The 25,036-nt window shown below is 46.5% G+C and overlaps 1 protein-coding gene across 1 annotated transcript in view; it reads right to left on the bottom strand.

The window, feature by feature from the left end:
- TBC1D21 (TBC1 domain family member 21) overlaps window positions 1–14,672 on the bottom strand; it is a 35,890-nt gene extending 21,218 nt beyond the window's left edge. Inside the window, exons 1-3 of the mRNA XM_053272905.1 lie at window positions 14,469–14,672; window positions 11,901–12,008; window positions 3,496–3,599 (exon numbers count right to left, since the gene is read on the bottom strand). Of these exons, the coding sequence (XP_053128880.1) occupies window positions 3,496–3,599; window positions 11,901–12,008; window positions 14,469–14,549 (293 nt within the window). The 5' untranslated portion in view covers window positions 14,550–14,672. The remainder of the gene's footprint in view (window positions 1–3,495; window positions 3,600–11,900; window positions 12,009–14,468) is intronic.
- Between the last annotated feature and the right edge of the window lie 10,364 nt (window positions 14,673–25,036).

Raw genomic sequence — 25,036 nt, 5'->3', positions numbered from 1 at the left:
TTTGCAGGACCTCTCTAATCTTTCCCACCATGCTTTGCACTGCCAGAAGATTAGAAAGTCTAATTATATCCTGATTGGCCACGAAAGAGCAGGGGGCAAGCCCAGCCCTGCTGATGGTTCTGTAGCTACAGATAATAGATTGTGCTTTCCAGAGAGGCAGCCCCTCTAGTTACAGCTTTCAATCATTTCCAGGCCTCTTGCTGCTAGAAAAGGTAAGTAGATCCCCATGAGCAGAAAAGCAAGATAGGAGAGTCCTTCTTTCCTCCTACCTTGGTTAAGAGCCGGGCTACCCTGCTTTGAACAACCAGGGTTGAAGGAATTTTCATGAGTTCAAGAATCATGCAAACTAGGGCACAAAGCTCCCTAGTCTGATGCCGATGATTGTCTGAACAGGCCTTCTATGCTGTTGGCATCTGGCATCCCATCATACTTTAAAGATTTGTAACAAGAAATATTAGGTTGGAAATCATCTAAGCTTTCAGCCATTGTGGTTGTGGATGATGGGAGTTGTACTCCAACAACATCTAGGGCAGGGATGCCCAACTGGTGGTACTCCAGGTGCTGCTGAACTACAATTACCATCACCCCCAGCCACAATAAACTGTAGCTGGGGTGATGGGAGTTGTAGTTTAGCAACAGTTGGAGTACTACCAGTTGGGAACACCTGATCTAGGGACCCAAGCAGTATTCTCTGTAACAGGGATCCCCAGATGTTTTTGACTACAACTCCCAGCATATGCAGTACAATGGTTTTTGACTGGGGATTATGGGAGTTGTAGTCAACATCATACTTCAGACACATTATGTGAAGACCCAGCTCCCTTGAGAAGTCCATAACACTGAGGAAAGTTGAAGGAAAGAGAAGAAAAGGACAACCAGCAACAAGGTGGTTGGACTTGATTATGATAGCAATGAATGCACCACTGAGAGACCTTCAAGGCCAAGTTGAAGACAGATCATCCTGGAGATAATCTCTCTATGTGGTCGCTAACAGTCGACACTGACTTGATGGCACTTGATCATTCAATCAATCAGTCAACATCATCTGGGAACCCCTGTTACAGGGAATGCTGGACCCAAGGGTGGGAACCGCTGTTCTAGTGGATCAAACCAAAAGAACAAACCTCTTGCTTGTTTTCAAACTGGAGGAAGACATGAAATGCAGAGCAAGTGATTGTAGCATATAAAAGGCAGAGTAGAGCCTTAAACAAGGAGTAACAGGGTAGAATCAAGGTACGGGGTAAGCCTTAGTATGGGAAGTGGGATATTTCATGGGCATATAAAAGTAAAACAATAGCACCTACCACATTTTTACATATATACCTCAAATGTGGGTATAGCCCGCATCCTAATATTACCTTTGAGAGATCTGCACCCCTCTTTTCCCTGCCCCCTCCAAGGGACTCACTGCTGGCAGTTCCTGCCAGCACCTGCACCATTGCCATTTCTCAATGTGACTCAACACCATGAGAAGAGCCTTACTGAATCACCCCCACAGCCTCTCTAGTCAAGCATCTTGTTTCCCATAGTGGCCCACCAGATGCCTCTGTGGAGCCCACAGCCAAGAGAGGGGGGCATGCCTTCTCTCGTGCTGTTGCTCCCCTGCAGCTAGTATTCAGAAGCATTTTACTTCTGAGGCTGGAGGTGCCCTATAGCCCTCAGACTAGTAGCCATTGATAGACCTGTAGTAGCCATTGAGATTTGCCATTGAGATCTTATTATTTTGTATGTATGTATGTATGTATGTATGTATGTATGTATGTATGTATGTATACCACCCTTCCAAAAATGGCTCAGGGCAGTTTACATTAAAAAAAAAAAAATAGCAACATAGGAAGCTGCCATACACTGAATCAGACCATTGGTCTATCTAGCTCAGTATTGTCTTCACAGACTGGCAGCAGCTTCTCCAAGGTTGCAGGCAGGAATCTCTCTCAGCCCTATCTTGGAGAAGCCAGGGAGGGAACTTGAAACCTTCTGCTCTTCCCAGAGCGGCTTCATCCCCTGAGGGGAATATCTTGCAGTGCTCACACATCAAGTCTCCCATTCAGATGCAACCAGGGCAGACTGCTTTGCTATGGGGACAAGTCATGCTTGCTACCACAATACCAGCTCTCCAATTCAATTTTAAATTGAATTAAAATCAATTAACAAATAAAAACAGATTTAATTATAAAACACCTATCAAACACCATAAAACAATTAACTGATAAAACATTCAAAACAGTTTAAAAACCCTGGAAAACCAGGTTACAGCAAGTTAAAAATATTTACAACAGATTAAAAACCCTGGAAGGTCAGGCCAAACAGGTAGGTCTTGAGGGCTCTCTTGAAGGCCAATAATGAATTCAGATTACGGATTTCTGCAGGGAGCGCATTCTACAGCCCAGAAGCAGCTACAAAGAAGGCCCACCTCTGAGTCTACCACCATTAGGTGGTAACTGGAGATGGACCTCCTCAGATGACTTTAAAATGTGGTGGTGATCATGCAGAAGCCATTGATAGACTTGCTCCTTCTCTTCTCTTTGACTTTTCCTCTCTTCCTCCCACCCAACCACGTTGGTTCTCTTGGCTGGTTTCTGTCTTTCTTCAGTCCCCCACTTTCCCTCCCACTGCAATGCAAGGCTGGGGTCTTCAGAGAGGCCCCCTGGTCAAAACATGTCCTCAGTGGAATGGGGGTGCTTCTTGGGGCCAGCGCTGCAGAGTGGTAAGGCCCGTCAGAGATGGTGAAATGCTAAACAATGACAGGAGGGACATCTCCACCTCATGTAAAACTAACTGTATATTCCCTGCACCTGCTAAGATCCCCACACACCACCTTGTTGAGGGATGCAAAAAAAGTTTTATCTGCAGGTTATATTTGCAAAAATACAACATTCATTTTCAATATTCATTTTCATTAACTTAGTTTTCTTCCAGTCTTGTGTAACTTCTTATTTTTGGACTACAACTCTTATCATCACTGGCCTTTGGCCTGGCTGGGGATGATGGGAGTTATACTCCAAAAACAAGTTACCCAAGACTGTTTTTCCCCTTTACGTTCTTATTTTCATCCCGGCTCATTTTTCTTTTTCTTTAAAAACAACACACCATCCATCTTCCTTGCAACAAGCTCTCCTGGCTGGACTCTGCTGTGTTGTCACCTCCTTGAGGCAGCAATTTTTTACCCATGGTAGTTACCAACTCTATTGTTTTGGGGTTTTTTTTAATCTATGCTGCCTTGTAACAATAGTGCATCATGGGTAAGATTTTTTTTTTCTTAATGGCTACAGCAAAAGAGGGCAGCCTGGTGCAGCTCTGGCTAGGAGTTGCTACTTAAGAGGGACAGTTTCTTTTTATGAAAAATGAAATAAAATAGAAATGGAAACAAAGGGAAGGCTCCAAAAATGAAACGCTGGAGAGCTACTGCCAGACAGTGCAGGTACTACTAAGCTAGATGGACTAACAGTCTGACTCAGTATGGCAGCTTCCTACATCTCCTACGGCAGGTTCTACCTTCTCATGCTGTCAATTGTGAGTCTCTCATCAGAAGAGCTCCTCCAGGAGTAGTAGCCTGTGAGAAACTTCCATGCTTCCGATCTCACAGAGGGATCCAGCCCCTGCAAATGAAAGAATGCCGGAGGATGAGGTCCAAAGGGGGCTGTCAAATAGCTTACCCATTCTATTGCTCCCTTTGCCTTTAGACCCAGAAGCTAATTTTTTTTTTTCATTTGCAAGTTAGGAGTCTTTTAAAATAGTGGCTTATATAGAACACAGCACGGCACTAAGGATTTGTGTCAACCGTAGTTCGAAGCACGGTTCGAGCATTTTGTTGAAAACGGGATTGGGAACTTTAAGGAAAAGGAAAAGTGCTTACCTGCTCTCCACTACCCCTTCCAGCTTCCAGCTGGGGTGGCATGCATCCCCAAAAGCCCCACGTGCACATGGCTTCCCAATCCCGTTTTCCCAATCCCGTTTCCTACAAAGTGCTCGAACCGCATTCCGAACCACAGTTCGGGCACATCCCTACATACCACCCATGGAAGAGCAGGGCATGTGGCCTGGCTCCATGTGAGTCCAAACTGCATCTTCGCTTCTACCAAGGTCACAGCTTCCAGGACTCCTACGAAGTGCATCAGCGCTGCAGTGACAAGCCTTCCGGTGGGAATCATGAGAGGCTCATCTCTGCAGCAATCGCACAATGGTTAGTAGTGACAGAGCCTCTGCAAGCTTGCTAGCGGCATCCATGGGGTGGTGAGAGGCACAAAACTAGCACATGTGCCCTCTTGGATCAGCAGGCATTGCACTATATGCGAGCCAATGACATTAGATCAGCTATTCCCAACCTGAGATCCTCCAATGTTGTTGGACTACAACTCCCATCATCCCCATCCACATCATCCCATCATCAACTCCCATCATCCCCGGCCTTCAATCACTGTGATTGGGGACTGATAGGCGTTGTTGTTCAACAATACCCAGGGACAGGGAATCCCTGACCTAGAAAACATTTCTTTCTCAGGCTGACACTGATAATTTTGCATCTCTATTTACATTGTAACCCTATTCACACATTGTCTACCACACTTGTACAAGTGTATAGTGTACACAGTTACAGATCTGAGCATAGTTATTCATGCTACATTTACTGTTACTGTTAGTAGTAGTAATAATAATACCTACTACTTTGAATGAAGTATAGCAATATACTTCCTATTTGTACCATGCATTTGAGGGGGTCTATAAGTTTCACTTTCAAAATGAATGTAGATACAGTTATTCACTTTAAAAAAAACCCGTGTATAAGTGTAAGAACATAAGAACAGCCCTGCTGGATCAGGCCACGGGCCCCACTAGTCCAGCATCCTGTTCCACACAGTGGCCCACCGGATGCCTCTGGGAAGCCCAAAGGCAAGAGGTATGTGCACGTCCTCTCTCCTACTGCTACTCCCCTGCAATTGCTATTTAGAGGCCTATAGCCCTCAGACTAGTAGCCATTGATAGACCAGTCCTCCATGAATTTATTCAAACCCCTCTTAATGCCATCTAGGCCGTTGGCTGTCATCACATCTTGTGGCAGAGAATTCCATAGGTTGATTATAAGTTGTTTGAAAAAGTACTTTCTTTTTGTCGGATTAGCCACTCTGGACTTAACGAAATGCAAGAAGAAAATCCTTTTGGATTTGGGGACAAGGGACAACCTGATAATTTCCACCCCCTGTGGAGTCTCTGGACACCACATTGAGGAAAAAGTGGATGTAACTTTTAAAAAATCTCCCCTCTTCTCCAAGTAGACTCCACCCATAGTGCCACCCAGTGGCCAAAGTTCTGATATACACCACACTCCCCAGAATGGCAGAGCATAGAGCAGCTGTCTAGGAACACCTTAACTATGTGCAAGATTTGTGACTTCTTCCCTCCAAACTCATTTAGCACATCTTCTGAGCCAAGGTGATGTTGCCATGGTGATTTGGAGCCTTAACAGCTTTCAAAAGAAATGTCTCTCCAGGGTTGTTCTTTTCACAGGTGTGGAAGCAGCCTCGGTCCAACAAATAGCTATGGGGTCAGCAAGGTTTGCTTTTCACTGGGATTCCAGGAGCGTGTTATAAATCACCCCCAAAGAAACAGTTTCTTCCGACAGATCTTTTTGGGACACAGATGTCAACCAATTAGTGGCTGACAGGATGAGGAAAGTTACTCAGAGTAGTCCTATTGAAATTAAGGTAGGCATTGCCTAAGTTATCCTTTTAATAATTTCAATGAGTAATCTTCCTGATCATGTCAGCTCTTTTTTTTTTTTTTTTTGTTATTAGCCACCTAGCCGTTCACAGAGTCCTAAAAGGTTAGCGTTGGAAGAAACCTTGGAAGCCTTCCTGTCCAACCCTCTTAACCAGTTATATTTGCATATATTTTCATATTGCCAATATGCAATGGCAATGGCAAAGGGGAAACTGGATCTCAAATTGATTCGCGTCTAATCTGGGGAGATTCTATTTGAGTTCTATTTTGGCCAGGGGTGACCGGGCAGAATCATTTCATGCTCGAATCACTCGAATCGACCAGGTTCAAGTTGAATTGATGCGACCTCAAAATGATTTGCACATCCCTAGTAATAATAATACCTACTACTCTTAATGTAGTGCAGTAATATACTTCCTATCTGTACCATGCATTTGGTCCAGATAGATGCCAATGCAGATGCCTTTTTAAAGATACCGTATCGATCTGGTTCGGATTTGAACCTGTTTTCACATCCCTACTTCCTAGATGTCACTAGGGCTTCCTGAAGTTCTGTTTCTCCTTTAAGGACTCTCCCCAGCACTGGGCGCATGACTTATCTTGTAGTCAAGAGTTGATCTTGTAGAGTTAAGTGGTGGAAGCAGCCCAGTCCATATAGGGCAGGGCAATGTGTGGATGATTCATCTCTGACCTTTCACAAATCAGTTTTTGATTCTGGATGATTCTGGGCTTCTGGATGACCCATAAGGCTTCTGGAATTATGTTCTCTAGACAGATGAATTAAAAAATGAAACTTTTTGTACACAATCACAAACACTTTGTTTGGTAGAAACCAAAGACTGCTTTCCAAAGTAAGAAACTCATCTTGATTGTCAAGCATGGTGGTGGAGGCATCATGGTTTGGCACTGCTTTGCTGGACCATTGCTTTGCTGCATCATGGCATGGCATCAGGAACTGGTCGGCTTGCCATTATTGATGGAATCGTGAATTCAACTGCAGATCAGAAAATTCTAGAGGACAACGTCAGACTATCTGTCCATGAGCTGAAGTTGAGCCAAAAGTTGGTAATGCCACAAGACAATGACTGTAAACATTCAAGTAAGTCTACCACAGAATGGCTGAAGAAGAAGAGATTTTATGTTTTGGAGTCGCCAAGACAAAGTCCCTACCTAAACCCTATTGAAGTGAGGTGTTCATGCAAGGAAGCCCTCAGATGTCTCTGAGCTGAAGCAGTTTTGTATGGAAGAATGGGCCAAGATTCCTCCAAGCTGATGTGAGAGACTGAGCACTCGTAACAGGACATGTTTATTTGCAGTTACTGCTGCTCAAGGAGGTGCCACAAGTTACTGAATGAAGGATTCACATACTTTTCCACACAAGGATGTTTGTTGTTGAACCCTTCTGTTGCGTGAATATTCAAAATATATCCTTTTTGCCTTACGTATTCAATGAGGTTGCTTTTCTCTCTTATCAGGGTTTAGCTTAGGATCCAATCATGTTTTGAATAAGAATTATTGTGCTAAACTATCCTAGGGGGTTCACACTCCCCCCCGCCGCCTCAGCACTGTATAGAGTAAGGAAACACCAGCACAGCCTCAGAGAACTTCCCAACAAACTCTACTGCTGCAGTGGAGAAACGGCAAATTTTGACATGCTCAACTTCCTCACGAAGTCCTCTGTGCCTCCCACAAATGTGTCCTTGAGGGTTGCAGAATCCTCGAAGACATATTTTTGGGCGGCAAGAGGGCTTCCTGGGGGAGGAGAGGATGTCAAAAAATGCTGCTTTCCCACTGCACCAGTGCTTCCTTGTTCTGTATGCCAGCTGTTATTATGACTATGACTATTGTTATTATTATAATTATTGTTATTAATTGCTAGGCCTTCACAAAGCTTACAAATATCACCGGCCTCACCTGCAATCAAGCTATGCAATCAAATCCTGTGCATGCTTACTAGGGGTGTGCAATTCGGTATTTCTGGTGTTTTGGTTCGGAACCGAACTGAAACACCCCTGTTCTGTTCTGTGCCTGAACTTTGCTCACCCGAATCACCCCCGATTTGGTTCAGATTCAGATTTACCAGAATCCAAATCTGAATCAATTCAGGTAAGAAAAACAGGTCCTGGGGCCAAAAGAGTGGGGTGGGGTGGTAGTGCCCAATGGGTGGAGGCTACCACCCAAATTTCAGGGGGATTGGGCAAAGGGCTGATTTTTGGTGATTTTTTGAAGTTTTAGTGTCTTTGGGGCAGATCGGGGGCAGAAAGTGGGATCTGGGCCAGAAGAGTGGGATGGGGTGGTAGTGCCTAATGGTTGGAGGCTACCACCCCAATTGCAGAGTGATTGGGCAGAGGACTGATTATTGGAGAATTTCTGAAGTTTACGCATTTTTAAGGTTTTCCCCCATTAGGTCGAATGGGGAATGTATCGCTTCACGTCAGGGGGAAAGGGGTGGCCTAGAGTGGTGTGGGGTTGGTGTTAGTGCCAGGTAGGGGCAAGGAAGCTACCTGAATTTTTTCAAAGGATTTGGGCAGAGGACTGATTTTTGGTTAATTGTTGAAGTTCATGTCTTTAAGGTTTATGTCTTTAAGGTTCATGTCTTTATTCTATGATAGCAAATTAGAGTGGATTCATGGTGTGTCATTGAAAATCTCATTTGCTATCATAGAATCCACACTCAGAATACCTCAGAAACAACAGAACCCTGTACGCCATGGGTTAGAAACCCATGGGGGTGGTTGGCACCCTATGTGCACTACACCACCACTCGCTTTGGGCCACCCCAGCACCCCCCAAGTGCACTTATGGGGCTGCTGAAAGCTCCATTCTATTATAACTTATGAGGAAAAACCTTAAAGATGCGTAAACTTCAACAATTAATCAAAAATCAGCCCTCTGCCCAAATCCTTTGAAAAAATTCAGGTAGCTTCCTTGCCCCTACCCGGCACTACCACAAACCCCACACCACTCTAGGCCACCCCTTTCCCCACGATGTGAAGCGATACACCCTCCATTATAGTTAATGGGGAAAAAGCTTAAAGAGTGGATACAAACTTCAGAAATTCACCAAAAATCAGCCCTCTGCACAATCACACTGCAATTGGGGTGGTAGCCTCCACCCATTAGGCACTACCACCCCACCCCAATCTTTTGGCCCAGATCCCACGTTATGCCCCCTATCTGCCCCAAAGACACTGAAACTTTAGAAATTCACCAAAAATCAGCCCTTTGCCCAGTCCCTCTGCAATTGGGGTGGTAACCTCCACCCATTAGGCACTACCACCCAACCCCACTCTTTCAGCCCCAGGACCTTTTCAATTAAATTAAAAGGAAAGCAATTTCTGCATTGAAATCAATGGAGGCAAAAAGGCGGGAAATTCAAAGAGACGTCAAACTGAAAATGGAGGGGGAAGAAGAAAAGGCTGGCACTTTTCTAGGGCACAAAAAGGAGACCCGAAACACCCAAAAAATTTGGACCCGAAACAGGGGTGATTCGTTTCGGGTCAGAAAATTATCGGGTCTCATCATGGGTGATTTGGTTCGGCTCCGAATCACCTGAAATTGGTCGTTTCGGGCACAGATCGTTCTGTGCCCGAAAAGTTTTGCACATCCCTAATGCTTACTTGGAAGTAAGTCTCACTGAATTTGATAGGATTTGTTCCCAAGTAAGTGTCTACCAATCAATCTACCGCTTAAATCAATGAAGAGGGAAGAACATATATCTGTCTCTGTCTGCTCTTCCTTTGGCAAATGTATTAGCTTCACTCATCATGACAGAGGTTTTGTCAGTGACCAGCAAATTCTCCATTTATTTGCTTCAGTCAGTGAGAAGTGCTTTCCCACTTCCATTCAAAACAGCCACAAAAGCCCAGATGAACCCTGGAAAACCTGGCACTTTTAGAAAGAGCTGTGAAAATGTTCCCTTTCCCCCATCAGCTCTACAGATTGTTATAAATGTTAGTCTTTGCCTTGATAAATTTAGTTCATGACGCGACCTCAGCAGATCCCATTTATCCCTGGTGTAATTTTTTAAAGATTGTCAAGTTCTCCACATCTGCATCTTTTGCTTCTATTACCTCCGCCACAGCATCTGTCCTTGGGACTTTGAGAGCATTCTTTCCGACCTCTGAACTTGTTGCTGTTCTTCCCAGAAAAACTGTTTGATTGCCTCTAATTGCTTACTCAAGTTTAATGATTCTCTAGTGTTTTTTTTAATCTTGCTTGGGGTTAAAGTATACTGCTGGCTAGGGTGCATCTCCTGAGAAGTGTAGCTATTCTGTCGATGCTGTCATCCATCCAGATATTAATCAAGCTGATATGCTACATCTGAATATTCTGGGAGCAGAATTGGAGTGGAGAGGACAAGGTGGATAGGAACATGGGAAGCTGCCTTATACCGAGTCAGACTATTGGTCTATCTAGCTCAGTATTGTCTACCCACACTGGCAGCGGCTTCTCCAAGGTTGCAAGTAGGAGTCTCTCTCAGCCCTATCTGGAGATGCCAGGGAGGGAACTTGGAAACTTCATTATGCAAGCATATAGGCACTCTTCACAGAGCGGCCCCATCCCTTAAGGGGAATAACTTACAGTGCTTACACATGCAGAGGTCATTCACAAAATCAAAAAGTTTCTACCCTGTATTCTACCCAGGTTTGGGAGCTGTATGTACTCCCGATTTTTGGTTGTGTGGAAGCAAGGTAAGAGGAAAACCAGGGTAGAAGTGATTGTGCGGCAGCAAGTTTTCCGCTTACTTTGCTTCTAGACAATCAAAAACTGGAAGCATACACAGGTACACAGGTACAAACAAACTCAGGTAGAACCAGTTTTTTGATTGTGTGAATTACCTTGTAGTCTCCCATTCAAATGCAAACCAAGGTGTATCCTGATGAGCAAAGGGGACAATTCATGCTAAACTCCTCCTGCATTCTACCAAGGACAACCACAGGGCTCTGTGGTCACCAGGAGTTGACACCAACTAGGTGGCACAATTTTCCTTACCACAAGACCAACTCTTCTCCCCAGATGTCCCCTTCCTATCAACCTGAGGCTGGTGGGTCTACAAACACAATACGGTGTGATGCAGGGTCACCATAGCTTTACTACTAGGAAGGAAATCTAGCACAGCTGTCAGGGGCCAGTACACAACTGCTGAAATAGCAGGGGAGCTGTCCACAAAGAAGTAGCTAGGATGAGCTAAGCAGGAGAGATGGTGCTCCAGCACCATTCAGGTAACAACTGAAGGTTCTTTTAATAGGCCTTGTTGCCCCACCCTTTCTGGTACATCGGTGGAGGCCTTGATGCTGGAAGCACTTACTTCAGAAACTCCTCCTCAGGAGCAGAACCTGGGAAAGAGAGTCCTTCTGCTGCCAGGTGAGCACCCTCATTTTAAATGGTGTTTTTCATACAGTCTGCATGGAGTATTGGAGCCCCTCGTTTTTTGTAGAGGTTATATTCCCACCTACAACTGTGAATATGGAAACAACACTATTGGAAATCTTGGGCCGATGGGAATCTGGGGGTTAGGTTCCTCTGAAAATTTCTAAGTGCCCCAAATCATGAAATAATCATGAGGGGGAGATAAGTGGAGTACAGCACAGTACCTTTAACCCTCCAGGTCTCCAGCTCTTCCAGCAATGGCCCCCAAAACCTCCAAATTCTCCCAAGCCACCATAAAGGCAGGGAAGAAGCCCCCCCAATGGCTCCACACCGCTTCCAAACTGGAAATGCCACCAGAAATGCCACTAGAAGTTTGACAATCATGCACAGGAACCACAGATAACCGAAAATCACACACACACACCCATGATAATGGAAACTGGGTTTCTATGGCTCAAATGTGCATAAGCAAAACTGCGATACAGAAACCCACAGAAAATGAGGGTCTCCTGTACTTGAAACCACTTGCACCCAGATGAACCTTCTTGGGCCCAAAGACCAACCTCTCATCCCTGCTTTCTGGCTCATGCTGGTGATCAGAGAAAGGACTTTTTCAGTGATTACGCTGAGCCTTGGAATGCCCTCTTCAGGAAGATCTCTGGGCCCTGTCTTTGGCAACATTGAAAAGGGCCTTGAAAAGACCATTTTCCCAGAAAGCTGTTGGCTGATCGTGTTTTAGCCTGTACAGTTTTAGTCCACCACATAGCCTTTTTTAAAAAAGTGATGTATGGTTTTCTCTTTTAACTCACCCTCTCCAGGATCTGGGATGAGATGTACTCTTGTGATTTCAGAAGATGTCCACTCTCATCAAAATAACTTCCCCATTCAGAGCTGTCAATGGGCAGCTTCTTCATCGTCTGGAAAAAGAGTCAAGGGATTGCTGTAAGTCGGAGAGCAACACATAAAAAAGAGCTGGAGATCTTGTTCATTCCACTGCAAGCGTTGGATCAAGATATCGCACATATGTGAAGCTAGCTGGAAACAGTCAGAAATCCAACCGAGGTATTTTTCCCCCAGTTCAGAAGGTGGCTTTTGGAAGCTGATTTGGAAAGGAGACATTTACAAAATGTGGGTCTTAAGTTTCGTTGAGGAGCATTAATAATATACATCCCAAATTTAGGGTAATAATATTATTATTTGGAACATAGGAAGCTGCCATATACTGAGTCAGACCATTGGTCTATCTAGCTCAGTATTGTCTTCACAGACTGGCAGCGGCTTCTCCAAGGTTGCAGGCAGGAATCTCTCTCAGCCCTATCTTGGAGATGCTGCCAGGGAGGGAACTTGGAACCTTCTGCTCTTCCCAGAGTGGCTCCATCCCTTAAGGGGAATATCTTACAGTGCTCACACTTCTAGTCTCCCATTCCTATGCAACCAGGGTGGACCCTGCTTAGCTAAGGGGACACGTCATGCTTGCTACCACAAGATCAGCTCTCCTCTCCTTTATGCAAGCAAGTTTGAATAACGTACAGTGTTACCATTTGAACTATTGTTCCTGTAGCTGGATTGGATTGGGGGCAGTGCTCCCTCTAACAGGGATTCCCAGATGTTGTTGACTGCTAAGTGTTGTAAACCGCCCAGAGACGTACGTTTTGGGCGGTATAAAAATATGTAAATAATAGATAAACAAACTCCCAGAATCCCCAACTGCAATGGCTTTTGCTTGGGGATTCTGGGAGTTGTAGTCAAGAACATCTGGGAATCCTTGTTAGAGGGAAAACTGGTTGCGGGGTCCTTTCCTTGCTAGAGCACTGAAAAATAAAGTCAGTCCTGGGATCTAGTCCAGGATCTTCCCCATCTCTCATCCTTCAGCAGTGATGAGGGCCATTAGAGTGAAACTCACACAACACAAGCCTGATCTCATTTCATATCCCAAGGTGATGTCAGCATGGGAACTGGAACATTGCCACAGAAGTTGGAACAGACTGTGCTGAGATAGATAGGCCTCAACCATGGTGGCCCTAACACCATCTTCTCCTTTCCTTTTCATCCCCTCCCCTTTCTGAAATGGGGAATGTTCCAATGGGAAACTTGAGTGGAGAGATATTTGTACAGAGATTGAGTTACCAAGACAAAATGCATAATTAGTTACAAACAGCCTGATGAGAGGAACTTGGGGAAATAAAATCAATGAGATCAGGTAGAGGGGCCATTTAAGAAAATCTCATTAGAATCACAGAAGGTCTGCAGCCCATGGAATCAAAAACGAAATAATGGGATTCAGTTCCGAGGCACAAGGGTTTCTTCGGGTCGAAAAAGCATCCATCTGGAAGTGGAGAAGTGGCTGGAGCCTGCTGAGAGAGTGCGGCATTAATTGCTGGTGATTACCTGCTGTAACCACCTACCTTTTGATGATAACCATGCAGAGGGAGCTTTGCAATTCTGCTGGGTCTCCAATTCTGTTTCAATGATAGCATTTTCCTGCCTTTCCCCCCTTTTTTTTTTCATTTTAAATTTTTATTGGCTTTAGCTTTACATTCAAATTACATTCATTCCTACCCATAAGTAAATATTGACTTCCTGCTTACCTATCTGTGCGGTTCACAATAACTATAAATATAAACCATTGCTATAATAATTCAAAACATGCCTGCCTTTTCCTGATCTATTGCAAGGTTGGCGTGCTCAAGCCATCTGGTGTTGTCCCAGAGAAACCTCCAAAGTGGCAATTTTTGCTTCCATAGAATGTTAGAGTTGGATGGGCTCTCAGAGGTCTTCTATTCCAACCCTCTACTCTGTGCAGGAGTAGGAGAACAGGAGAGCTGGCTTTGTGGTAGCAAGCATGAATTGTCCCCTTTGCTAAGCAGGGTCCATCTTGGTTGAATGAGCCTAGGAGACTATAAGCCAGGTCTCACGATCAGTGAGACCTGCTTTGTAAGGGTAAATGGGGAGAGCGGGCTAAGCCCTCTCTCCCCGCAGACGAGCAGGGCAGCAGCCCTGGGCAGCCGGATCGGCCGCCCACATGACTGCCAGCTTCGTGACAAAGCCAGTGGGGGCTGGGAGGATTGGGGGGGGGCATGTGCCTGTCGGAAACTCCAGTGTGCCCCGCGCAAGTGCGCAGGGCATACTGGAGAAGACCCCTGAGCCGGGAGGCTGCTTTTAAGCCTCCCGGCTGGGGGTCTACTTGTGAGTAGCCATGGTGCAGAGCCGCACTGCGGCTATTCATGATTTTCAAAACTGGGTTTGTGGAGCACTCGCTCCGCAAAACTGGTTTAAGGGGAGGGACTTTCAGAGTCCATTTGCCAAGTAGTACTTGGGTCCTAGAGGCTGAACTTAGGTCTTATCCAGCAGTTGGGTGCTAATGGAGAGAAACTCACCAGTAGAGACGAGATGGAGGCTCTGAGCCCTGAAATTTCCTCTTGGGATGAAACCATGATTCCGCTCCTTTCCCTGTTCATAACTATGCTCAATGTTCTGCAAAAATTAGTTTTGAATCCGTGTCAGTCCAGACTGAAGCAGTCTGAATTTCCTTTAACCCTTTGAGAGAAGCCAGAATGAGCCCCGTGGAGAAGCAACGGATTGTTTTTCAGAACAGAAAGGGGTTCCCATAGTGCGATGAGGTCACAGAGGCATGAGGTCACTCGATGGAAAGGATTCATGGCATGGACATTATATCAAGGAGCAGGGACACAAGAGGAAGGTTACATATTTTGAATGGTGCTTTCTGCCTGTTGACTGTTCATCTAGCAAAGTGGGTTTCAGCCGAAGGGGATTCTCACAGCCTGGGTCAAGGGGGTTTCTGACTTCACGCAAGCCCTCTTGATGCATTGGCAGAACAAGGATGAACCAGTGGGAGGAGAGCTGGTCTTGTGGTAGCCAGCATGAATGGTCCCCTTTGCAAACCTGGGTCCATCCCGGTTTGCATTTGAATGGGAGACTACATGTGATCACTGTAAGATATTCCTCTTAGGGGATGGGGCCACTCTGGGAAGAGCAGAAGGTTCTAAGTTCCCTCCCTGACTTCTCCCAAGATAGGACTGCCTGAAACCTTGGAGAAGCCACTGTCAGTCTGTGTAGACAATACTGAGCTAGATGGACCAATGGTCTGACAGTATAAGGCAGCTTCCTATGTCCAGTGCAGTGAGTGAGTAGCCTAATAGCACTTCCCAATCAGCTAAGTGGGAAAGTGCCAATTTTGGATGCCTTCCCCAGGAAGTCCCCTTCCCCTTCCCCAGGAAGTCCTCTGCGCCACCTGAAGATATGCCTCTGAGGGTTGCACAGCCCTTGGGGACATATTTTCAGATGGCACAGAGGGTTTCCTGCATCTAAAATGGGCACTTTCCAACTACACCGATGCAGTTAGGAGGAAGTGATGTTAGGCTGCTGTTAGGTGCATCCTTGAGAGTTCTGTATGTCGGCTGTTATGTTCCGCACTAATAACATCTGTGTTCAGTGTACACAGGTACAAATTTGAATATAGGTACAGTTATTCACATGCTATGTTGAACACAGGTACAACAGTACACTTGCTGTCTGTGCCAGGCATTTGAAAGACCTGTAGCTGTGTTCACTTTTAAATAAACCCGGGTACAGTCATTCACATAAACACATGTATGTGTGTGCAGGTATCTAAATGCAGGTATAATTTAATAAGGCTATTCAAACATGTGCCAAACCAAGCTAAGGGAGCCCAGCTCGGTTTTGCACGTGCGTGTAAACTGCTGGGATTGGGCCTGATCCCAGCAGCTCCATAGCAGCAAACCCGCCTATGGAGCCACCTTTCAAAACAAGGTTAAGGGAGCAAGGGCTCTCTTCAACTCATTATTTTGGTCGTGTGTCAGCTGCGGCTGCAAGTAGCCATGACTGGCAGACAAAGGGAGGGGAGGGGAGATCCCCATAATGCACCGCACACTCATGAGGTGCATTATTGGAGCTCCGGGGGTTGGGGTGATGCGGGGCGGTGCAGTGCATCCCGGGGGTAAAGACCCACCCATTGAGGTCATCTGAGGAGGTCTGTCTCCAGTTACCGCCGACTCATTTGGTGGCTGCACAGAGACGGGCCTTCTCGGTCGCTGCCCCGAGATTGCGGAATGCGCTCCCTGCTGAGATACGTTCCTCTCCATCTCTGGCAATTTTCAAAAAATCACCTGAAAACCCCTCTTTTCGCCCAAGCTTTCTCAGCTTCTTAAATTTTTTTTAAAAGGTTTTAAAATCTGGTTTATTTTAAAATTGTTAAATATTTTTAAGTTTTTTTGTATATGTTTTTAACTTGTTTTATGCTATTGTTAACCACCCAGAGACGAAAGTTTGGGGCGGTGTACAAATCTGATAAATAAATAAATAAATAAATGTGGTCGGGACCAAAATGGTCGCTGTGCCGGGGGGAAGGGCCCAAACAGGCTGAAGAACAGCCGAACGGGCCAGTTTTGGACAGAAGGGAGGCTGGCAGGGTGAGGGGGAACCTCCGCGGTCCCCTTCACTGCCTCGGAGAACACCCACAAAGGAGGCAAGGTTTTTTTGTTTTTGTTTTTTAAATATTTTTTAAAGTTTGCTAATCCACCCACTCTGGACCGAACTGAACCAGGGGTTTTTCAAGGGGGTGCCAGACCGAACTGGCCTAATCCAGTTCAGGTCCAGTTCAGACTTGAACCGAACAGGACCAGCCAGTTCCAGGACCAGCCAGGACCAGCCAGTTCCGATGCTAGGGGGTGGCATCGCACAACTGTAATTATGCACTTCTGAGCAGCCGTGGAACAGCCCAGTTCCACAACATCATGGGCAGCCGTTTAGACACACGCAGCAGCACAGGCTGTGCAGAACCACCTGTGTCTCATTGCACTGTCTGTGAACCAAGATTCCAAGTGAAGGGCAGAACAGAACGAGCCTTCCATTGCTAAAGAAGCTGAAGCAAATTGCAAATGGTTTGGAAGGGAATGAAAAGAAGAGACATGAAGAAGCAGCAGCAGAAGACCCCCTTCAAACTCTGGGGACAGTTAATGGAGAAGGAAAAGTCAGTTAATTACCTGCCATGAAACTGATCCACTCCAGAATGAATTTTTAATGGAAATATAATGCACTTTCCTAGCAATGTCCATTTCAAGAAATCAAACCAGGAGAGACATCTAGATTCTTGCTTGCTGCCCTGGAAATGTGCCTTCTGAGCTGGAGATAATCTGCAAAAAATAGGGGCAAGAGATTTGCTGATTTAGCTATGTCCCCACAACAAAGTCACAATAACTCCATGAGGCTCATGTTCTGTTTCTAGAACTGAAACCAATTTGCTTCCAGACTGTGGTGTTTGAGGCTAATCGATTCCTTGATCCAGGCCAGCTTTTGAATGGGGCTTCTATTCCAGTCCTGGAGAAGAGTGGGGGGCTAAAAACAGCCAGCAGCAAGAGCACTGAAGGCAGACTGCACTTGCCTCTCGGTATAGAAGGAGGAGCTTCACACAGTTCATTGTGGGGAGCCAGTGGGGGCTGGAGGGATTGGGGGTCATGCAGCTCCTGCAAGTTCCAGGAAGCACGCTGGGCATTCTGGAGAGACCTCTGAGGCTGGGAGGCTGGCTGCAGCCTCCCAGTCAGGGGTCTACTCGTGTGTTGCCGTGCACTGTGGCAGCACACGAGCAAAAAAATGGTCATTTAAGGGGAGGGGGATTATGTGGGCTAGCCGCCATGGAACCTCCGGGCTTGCCCACAAGCCTGGTGGTTCCCATGATACCCCCTCCCTCCCTTGGCCTGCTTTCTACTGATTGTGGGAATAGCTTCAATCTCTCTCTCATTAAACCATCAATATTTCTGATTCAATTCCACCGTCTTGTCCTTGCACTCCCCCAACTCTTTCCTCCAGATTCTACACAGACAGGCATGCAGATTGCCCCATCAAGCATTTTAAGAGCCCCCCACTCAGTTGACTGAATTCCCAGCCAAACCTGCCCCCAAAGTGTCTTTCCTCCTGCCAAAAATATTAAAGTGAGGAGTTGCTCCTTAAACTTTCCCTTCTGTTTGTGTCCCTGCTTCTAGAAGTTCTAATAATTCTTCTTGGATAATGATATCCTGCTAACTGGGTGAAATAAGAGGCGCCTTTCAGAACCACAGGGCTCTGTGGTCGCCAGAGTCGACACCGACTCGACAACACAGTTTACCTTTACCACAGTGATGATTCCCTTTATATTAAGCAGGCACAAAGCAATCAGGCCTATTGAAACGTTCCGTGATGTCAGGTTGGCACTGCACCAATCCAACGTTTAACTGGGATCCGTGATCTAGGATTTGATCTAATGTTGCTGATCCCAGTAAAATCTCAGATTAACGTGGGGTCAAATGTTTCCAGGAAATTGGGAGAGTGAAAGGCTTGCAAATCTCCTGATTCAAAGTCAGGTGGCCTTGCATGGCTCATAAGGACCCGCCCTAAAATGTATTGTTGAAAAAGCTTTCATTGACTACAGTCCACTTTATCAGATGCATGAAGTGTAAGCCTCAACTGACCTGTGTGTGTGTGTGTGTAATAGGAATGTGCATGAACCGGTTCAGCGCTCCCTTTCTGGAGAGCTGAACCAGTTCAATCAGCCACCATTCTAACTGGGTCAAGGAGCAGGGGTTGCTTTAAGGGAGAGGAGAGCTGGTCTTGTGGTAGCAAGCATGACTTGGCTCCTTAGCTAACCCTGGTTGCATATGAATGGGAGACTAGAAGTGTGAGCACTGTAAGATATTCCCCTCGGGATGGAGCCATTCTGGGAAGAGCATCTAGGTTCCAAGTTCCCTCCCTGGCTTCTTCAAGATAAGGGTGAGAGAGATTCCTGCCTACAACCTTGGAGAAGCCGCTGCCAGTCTGTGAAGACAGTACTGAGCTAGATAGACCCATGGTCTGACGCAGGGGTGGAGCCACCATTGGGCAAATGGGTTCAAAGAACCCAGGCCATGCCCAATCAGGGGCCACAAGCGCAGCCCCAGACACGGTCCCCAATGTCTGACGTCAGACACGGTGGTGTTATTTCGGTCCCAAACAGGGCCGCGTGGCCCCGTTTGGAGCTGAAATCGGCCCACGCTGCATTGGCAGTGTGGCCGGAGCGACTCTCTCTGCTCTAAAGGCAGGGGGAGCCACTCCTGGTCCCGCTGCCAATGCAGTGGGGCCGATTGATCGCCCTCCCAAACGGGGTCGCGTGGCCTCATTTAAGAGAGAGATCGGCCCACGCTGCATTGGCAACGTGGCCAGAATGGCTCTCCCTGCCTTTAAGGCAGGGAGAGTCATTCCGGCCCGCGCTCTTCAAAGCAGCGCGGGCCGATCTCCATTCCAAACGAGTCCATGCCCCCATGACCGTCATCAGATGTGGGGGCATGGCTAGCTGGGCGCATCTGATGTCAGACATGGGGTGGGTGGGGCCAGGGGGCTGCAGTGGCTGTGGCCACACATGGGACACCACCAGCCTGACTCCGCTCCTGGTCGGACTCAGTATATGGCAGCTTCCTGTGTCCCTATGACCCTAAGGGACAGGGAAGGTGCTGCCTACCTGTCAGCCTCCGTCCCGCCACCGCCGCTCCCCAAAACAGTGGGTGTGCTGGGCTGCAACGTTCCTGCTTGCGCCCCGATCAGTGTTGCTACGTTCGTGGTATCTAAACTTCGTAAAGCTTGTATTAGCAATTTGAATATTTTGTAAATTATAAATGTATTATTTTAAATGTTGAGCTGGTCAAAGGACCGTAATACATTGACTTACTTACTACGTTCATGGCCGATGTGCATGCACACTCACAAGCAGGAACGCTGCAGCCCAGGGTGCCCGCTGTTTTGAAGAGTGCCGGCAGGGTGGGGGCTGACAGGTGGTATTATTATTATTATTATTATTATTATTATTATTATTATTATTATTATTACATTTATCTCCCACTCTTCCTCCAAGGAGCCCAGAGCAGTGTACTACATACTTGAGTTTCTCTTTCACAACAACCCTGTGAAGTAGGTTGAGCTAAGAGAGAAGTGACTGGCCCAGAGTCACCCAGCTAGTTTTATGGCTGAATGGGGATTTGAACTTGGGTCTCCCCAGTCCTAGTCCAGCACTCTAACCACTACACCACGCTGGCTTTTGGTAGGCAGCACCTTCCCTGTCCCTTAAAGCAACCCCCGCCCCTGGCCCTCCCAGGAGTGTACAGTTTGTGCACATCTCTAGTGTGTAATGCATCTGATGCAGAGGTGAGAGGTCAACAAACGCTTATGCTACATGGGTCTTTAAGCTACTACCTGTTATTTTTGATGCTAGAAACCAAGATAGCTGCCCCTCTGGAAACACTTACGCAAGGAGCCCCATGCTGTGATATCTGTCAAACTGACCTTTAGAAAGAGCAAGTATGGTTAGCAACAATGAGAAGTTAGCCAGATCAAGTGCTTTGACAAGTAGATGTTTTCATTGCATGGCATATCTTCACAGTCTACTACTATATATAAGTTTAAAGGTAAAGTTGTGCCATCGAGTTGGTGTCGACTCCTGGCAACCACAGAGCCCTGTGGTTTTCTTTGGTAGAATACAGGAGGGGTTTACCATTGCCATCTCCTGGGCGGTATGAGTTGATGCCTTTCAGCATCTTCCTATGTCGCTGCTGCCCGATATAAATGTTTCCCATAGTCTGGGAAACATACCAGCAGGGATTCAAACCGGCAACCTCCTGCTCCCTAGGCAAATTACTTCCCCACTGTGCCATTAGGTGGCTTATATGTAAGTTTAACTAGATGTAATATTTTGAGGTCATACACACCATCAAAAACTGTGCTCTACCCGGGTTTGAGAGCTGTGTGTGCTCCCAATTTTTGGTTGTGTGGAAGCAAGATAAGAGGAAAAGCTGGGTAGAAGTGATTGTGCGGAAGCAAGGTAGGAGGAAAACCTGTGTAGCTTTTTCTCCTACCTGCATATCCAATAACACCTTTAGTTGTCCCATGGCAGTAGTTGGAACCAGGGAACAGTGTCCTTAAAAGTATATCTGGGCACACAATACTGTGCACATGGTCCAGTGCAATGGCTTTCTTGCACAGACAGTACAATATCTGTGCAAAAATGTATCAGGTATCATTGGAGAAGCTGCAGCCAGTCTGGGTAGAAAATACCGCTGCCAATCTGTGAAGACAATACTAAGCTAGATGGACCAATGTTCTGACTCAGTATATGGCAGCTTCCTATGTTCCAAACATGAAGAATGGTGGGTGGACTAAGAACCAGTGTGGGGTTTCAGCCATGGAGACCTGCCTTCAAAACCAGTGAACATGGACCAGTCATTCTCTCTCAAACGTAATCCCTCTCAATTAAGCCATTTGTAGACAAATTTATGGAGGAGAAGAGGTCTAATAGCCATATTGGCTAGGTGGAACTTCCAAGTTCAGAAGGTTCTCAAGGTTGGGTGCCCAGATTCAGATGTTGGACTACAACTTGCCGTCATGGCTAAAGGGGGCGATGGAAGTTGTACTCCAGCCTCATCTGGGCATTACCCAGGGTGATTGCCTTCAGACCTTGCTAGGGAGCTTCCTAGAGGCTCATCACTGTGGAAAGCAAGATGCTGAACTAGATGGATCTTTAGTCTAATCCATCTAGGGTCTTCTTACATTCTTATACTTTAAAATTAGAAACCTGTCCATTTGTCTTGCAAAGAAAATAGTTGCATGGTTGCCAACATATACAGCAGCCAAACAGCTGTTTTCTTTGCAAGATAAATGGATAGATTTCTAATTCAGTCTTGCCCATGACTGTATTATATAATACAGCCATAGACAAGATAGAATTTGACTACTGCCATATGGGGAAAGAGTGGGGGAGAATGATCCTAGTTGCAAGCAAGCCATTCCTTGAGCCCAGAATCTTCATAATCACTCTCTTAGCTTCCTTGACAGCCTCGTTCATCTTTTATGGATGGAGGGTTGTGAGTCTTTCTTCCCTGTCCCTATCCCCCCCCCTTTAAAAACTGCTCCATCAAAGAGATCTATGAAAGACTCAGTTCTCAGCCGACAAGCCATCTATTTAAAGTTTACATACGCGGCAATACTCTGGAAGATGTATTAATGGGAAATTGCAGAAGGAACCTCAGCCCACAGCTTTTCACAGAAGGCTCTGTTCAAACATGTAGCCATCAAAGTTTAATGCTCCCCAGTTAACAAAGCCTAATGTCTCTCATAATTCTTCTCCTTCCAGGTTAAATGCTTGAGAGAAATGGTTAGGGTTTTTTTAGAGCTTGTGAGAGGTTGATGTAACAGATGGAAGCTCAGTGCTGTATCTTCTTCCTGGTAAGGAGGAGGGCATAGGCGATGTTTGAAAACCAACACATTCTTTCCTTTTCCTCAAGCTCTTTCTTCTATCTCCTGTCTTGATTCTTTTTCCTTTTTTCTCTTCATTCCACCCTCCCAGCTTCTTCTCCAAACAGCAGACATCCAGAGCAGCCTTCCGATACGAAGCCAGGAAGATACATTCACATAGGTCAGCTTGGCCCACCTAACAATCCTTAATTGAATTCAGTCAAGCTGGAAGAAGACTGTGCCAAGAAAACTGTTGTCTTATGGCCTTTCTTCTGCATTCCTAGTGTCAATGAGCTATGAGAAGGCCAGAGTGATTATTAAGCAGTGCATCTTGGATGTGGAATTTCAACATGGCCTAAATATAGTCACTAAGAACTTTAAGTCCTGGAAGCCAAATTGTAGCTTGGAACCAGCCAGCTATTTTGCCACCCTGACAGTGCCCAAACATCTGGAAGTCTTTTCTAGGGCATGATTTAACATCCCCATCCCATCCTCCCATCCTCCCTCTCACCTAACACTAGAACCAGGGGTCATCCCATGAAATTGATTGCTAGGAAATTTAGGACCAACAAACGGAAGTACTTTTTCACACAACACATAATCAACTTGTGGAATTCTCTGCCACAAGATGTGGTGACAGCCAACAACCTGGATGGCTTTAAGAGGTGCTTGGATAACTTCATGGAGGAGAAGTCTATCAATGGCTACTAGTCGGAGGGTTATCGGCCACCTCCAGCCTCAGAGGCAGGATGCCTCTCAATACCAGTTACAGGGGAGTAACAGCAGGAAAGGGGGCATGCCCTCAACTCCTGCCTGTAGGCTTCCAGCAGCATCTGGTTGGCCACTGTGTGAAACAAGATGTTGGATTAAAAGGGCCTTGGGCCTGATCCAGCAGGGCTGTTCTTAAGTTCTTAGTTGCACTCTTATCCCAGGACCTCCGAGTGGAAGTCCAGGTCTCCACACCCTCTGAGGGCCCACATATCCTCTAGTTTGTCCTGGGTGGTGTGGTTGCTGCAGGCTTGCACTGCGCCAGGCAGCCAAGTGTGACTGTGATCTGTGTCTGGTGGTTTAGAGACAACAGGAGTGGGGAAAGAAATCTGTGGGATAGGAAGATGTTAAGTTTTGTGTTGAAATGTTTCTGCTCATGAATATTCGCATAAATATACCAGTTTCATATTCTGACATTCTCGTGAGTTCAGTTGCTGTTTGTGCCCTCAAGAACCTATGTGTTAAAAATATTCTGAGCGCCACGTTATGTGTGTGCTTAACTTGCAGTGGTGGAGGTGGGGGCTCCAAAGGCCTTTAGGTCCAGGCTCAAAAATTACTTAGGTGCACCTCTGCTCCCACCTGCTTTGTTAGAGGACAGGGATAGCAACATTCTTTATGAGCAAAGAAGCTGCCCATGTGGATCAGCGGTCATCAAAACTGTTGGGCATGTCCTACATTGCTGTGCCTTTTATAGTGGTATACGTAGTAATTTAACTGCACCTCTTTTAATATCTTTTCCGGGCTGTTAAGATGAATTGAACCCCTCCTGCACCCAGCTGGAGAGCAAAGTGCTGACCAGCTAAAAGCGCAAGGCACACCCCTATCCCCTCTTCATGCTTGCTGGGGATGCTTCCCGTGGGAATGGACTTCCCCCCATAGCATTGACCCCTCCACTGCATCTGACATCAGCCCAATTCTCAGCAGTGGCCCTGCCCCTTGCATCTGATGTCAGATGCGGGGTGTGTGGCCTGGGTACACCAGAGGGTAAGGGAGCAACTGTTCCCTACACCCCTGGGTTCGTTGTCAGCATTGTCTCTACCAGGGCCGCTCAACATGGGCCCTCCAGAAGCTGTTGAACTACAACTCCCAGCCTCCCCAGCCACAGTGGCCAATAGTCAGGGTTCATGGGAGTTGTGGTCCAACCACAACTGAAGGGCTGACGTCGTGCAGTCCTAGTCTCTACTGACTGGTAGGCAGCCCTTTAGGTTTCAGATGGATCTTTCCCAGCCTTGTCAGATGTTGCTGAACTACAACTCCCAGCCTCCCCAGCCACTGGGAAAGCCCAATCTGGAGAAGGGCTGTGACCCAGTCAGTGTAGACCAGGGCTGCAGCATTTTAGGGCTTCTTCAGTCTAGAACAAACCACCTAATGGTGCAGTGGGGAAATGACTTGACTAGCAAGTCAGAGGGTGCTAGTTCGAATCCCTGCTGGTATGTTCCCCAGGCTATAGGGAACACCTATGATGTAGGTGATATAGGAAGATGCTGAAAGGCATCATCTCACACTGCGCAGGAGGAGGCAATGGTCAACCCCTCTTGTATTCTACCAAAGACAACCACAGGGCTCTGTGGTCACCAGGAGTTGACACCGACTCAACGGCACAACTTTACCTTACAGTCTAAAACAGGGCTGCTCAACTTTGGCCTGCCAGCTGTTTTTGGACGACAGCTGCCCTAATCCCCAGTCACAATGGCCAATAGTCAGGGATTATGGGAGTTGTAGGCCAACATCTTCAGGATGCCCTGCCACTGAGCTGTGGCTCCATCTCTGGTGCTCCTGCACGTTTTGGACTGAAGAAACCCTCAGATGTGCCGGCAGTAGGAGTCCAATGAGGCTCTGCTGTTGGTGGGAAGGCGGTGAAGCCTCACACAGCAATAATACGTAAATGAGTGAATTTCCTGGAGCAGAC

This window comes from Hemicordylus capensis, chromosome 10 (assembly GCF_027244095.1).
Source record: "Hemicordylus capensis ecotype Gifberg chromosome 10, rHemCap1.1.pri, whole genome shotgun sequence".
Classification (NCBI taxonomy): domain Eukaryota; kingdom Metazoa; phylum Chordata; class Lepidosauria; order Squamata; family Cordylidae; genus Hemicordylus; species Hemicordylus capensis.
Note: the sequence above shows the minus strand (reverse complement) of the source record. Positions and strands in the feature narration are given on the sequence as shown.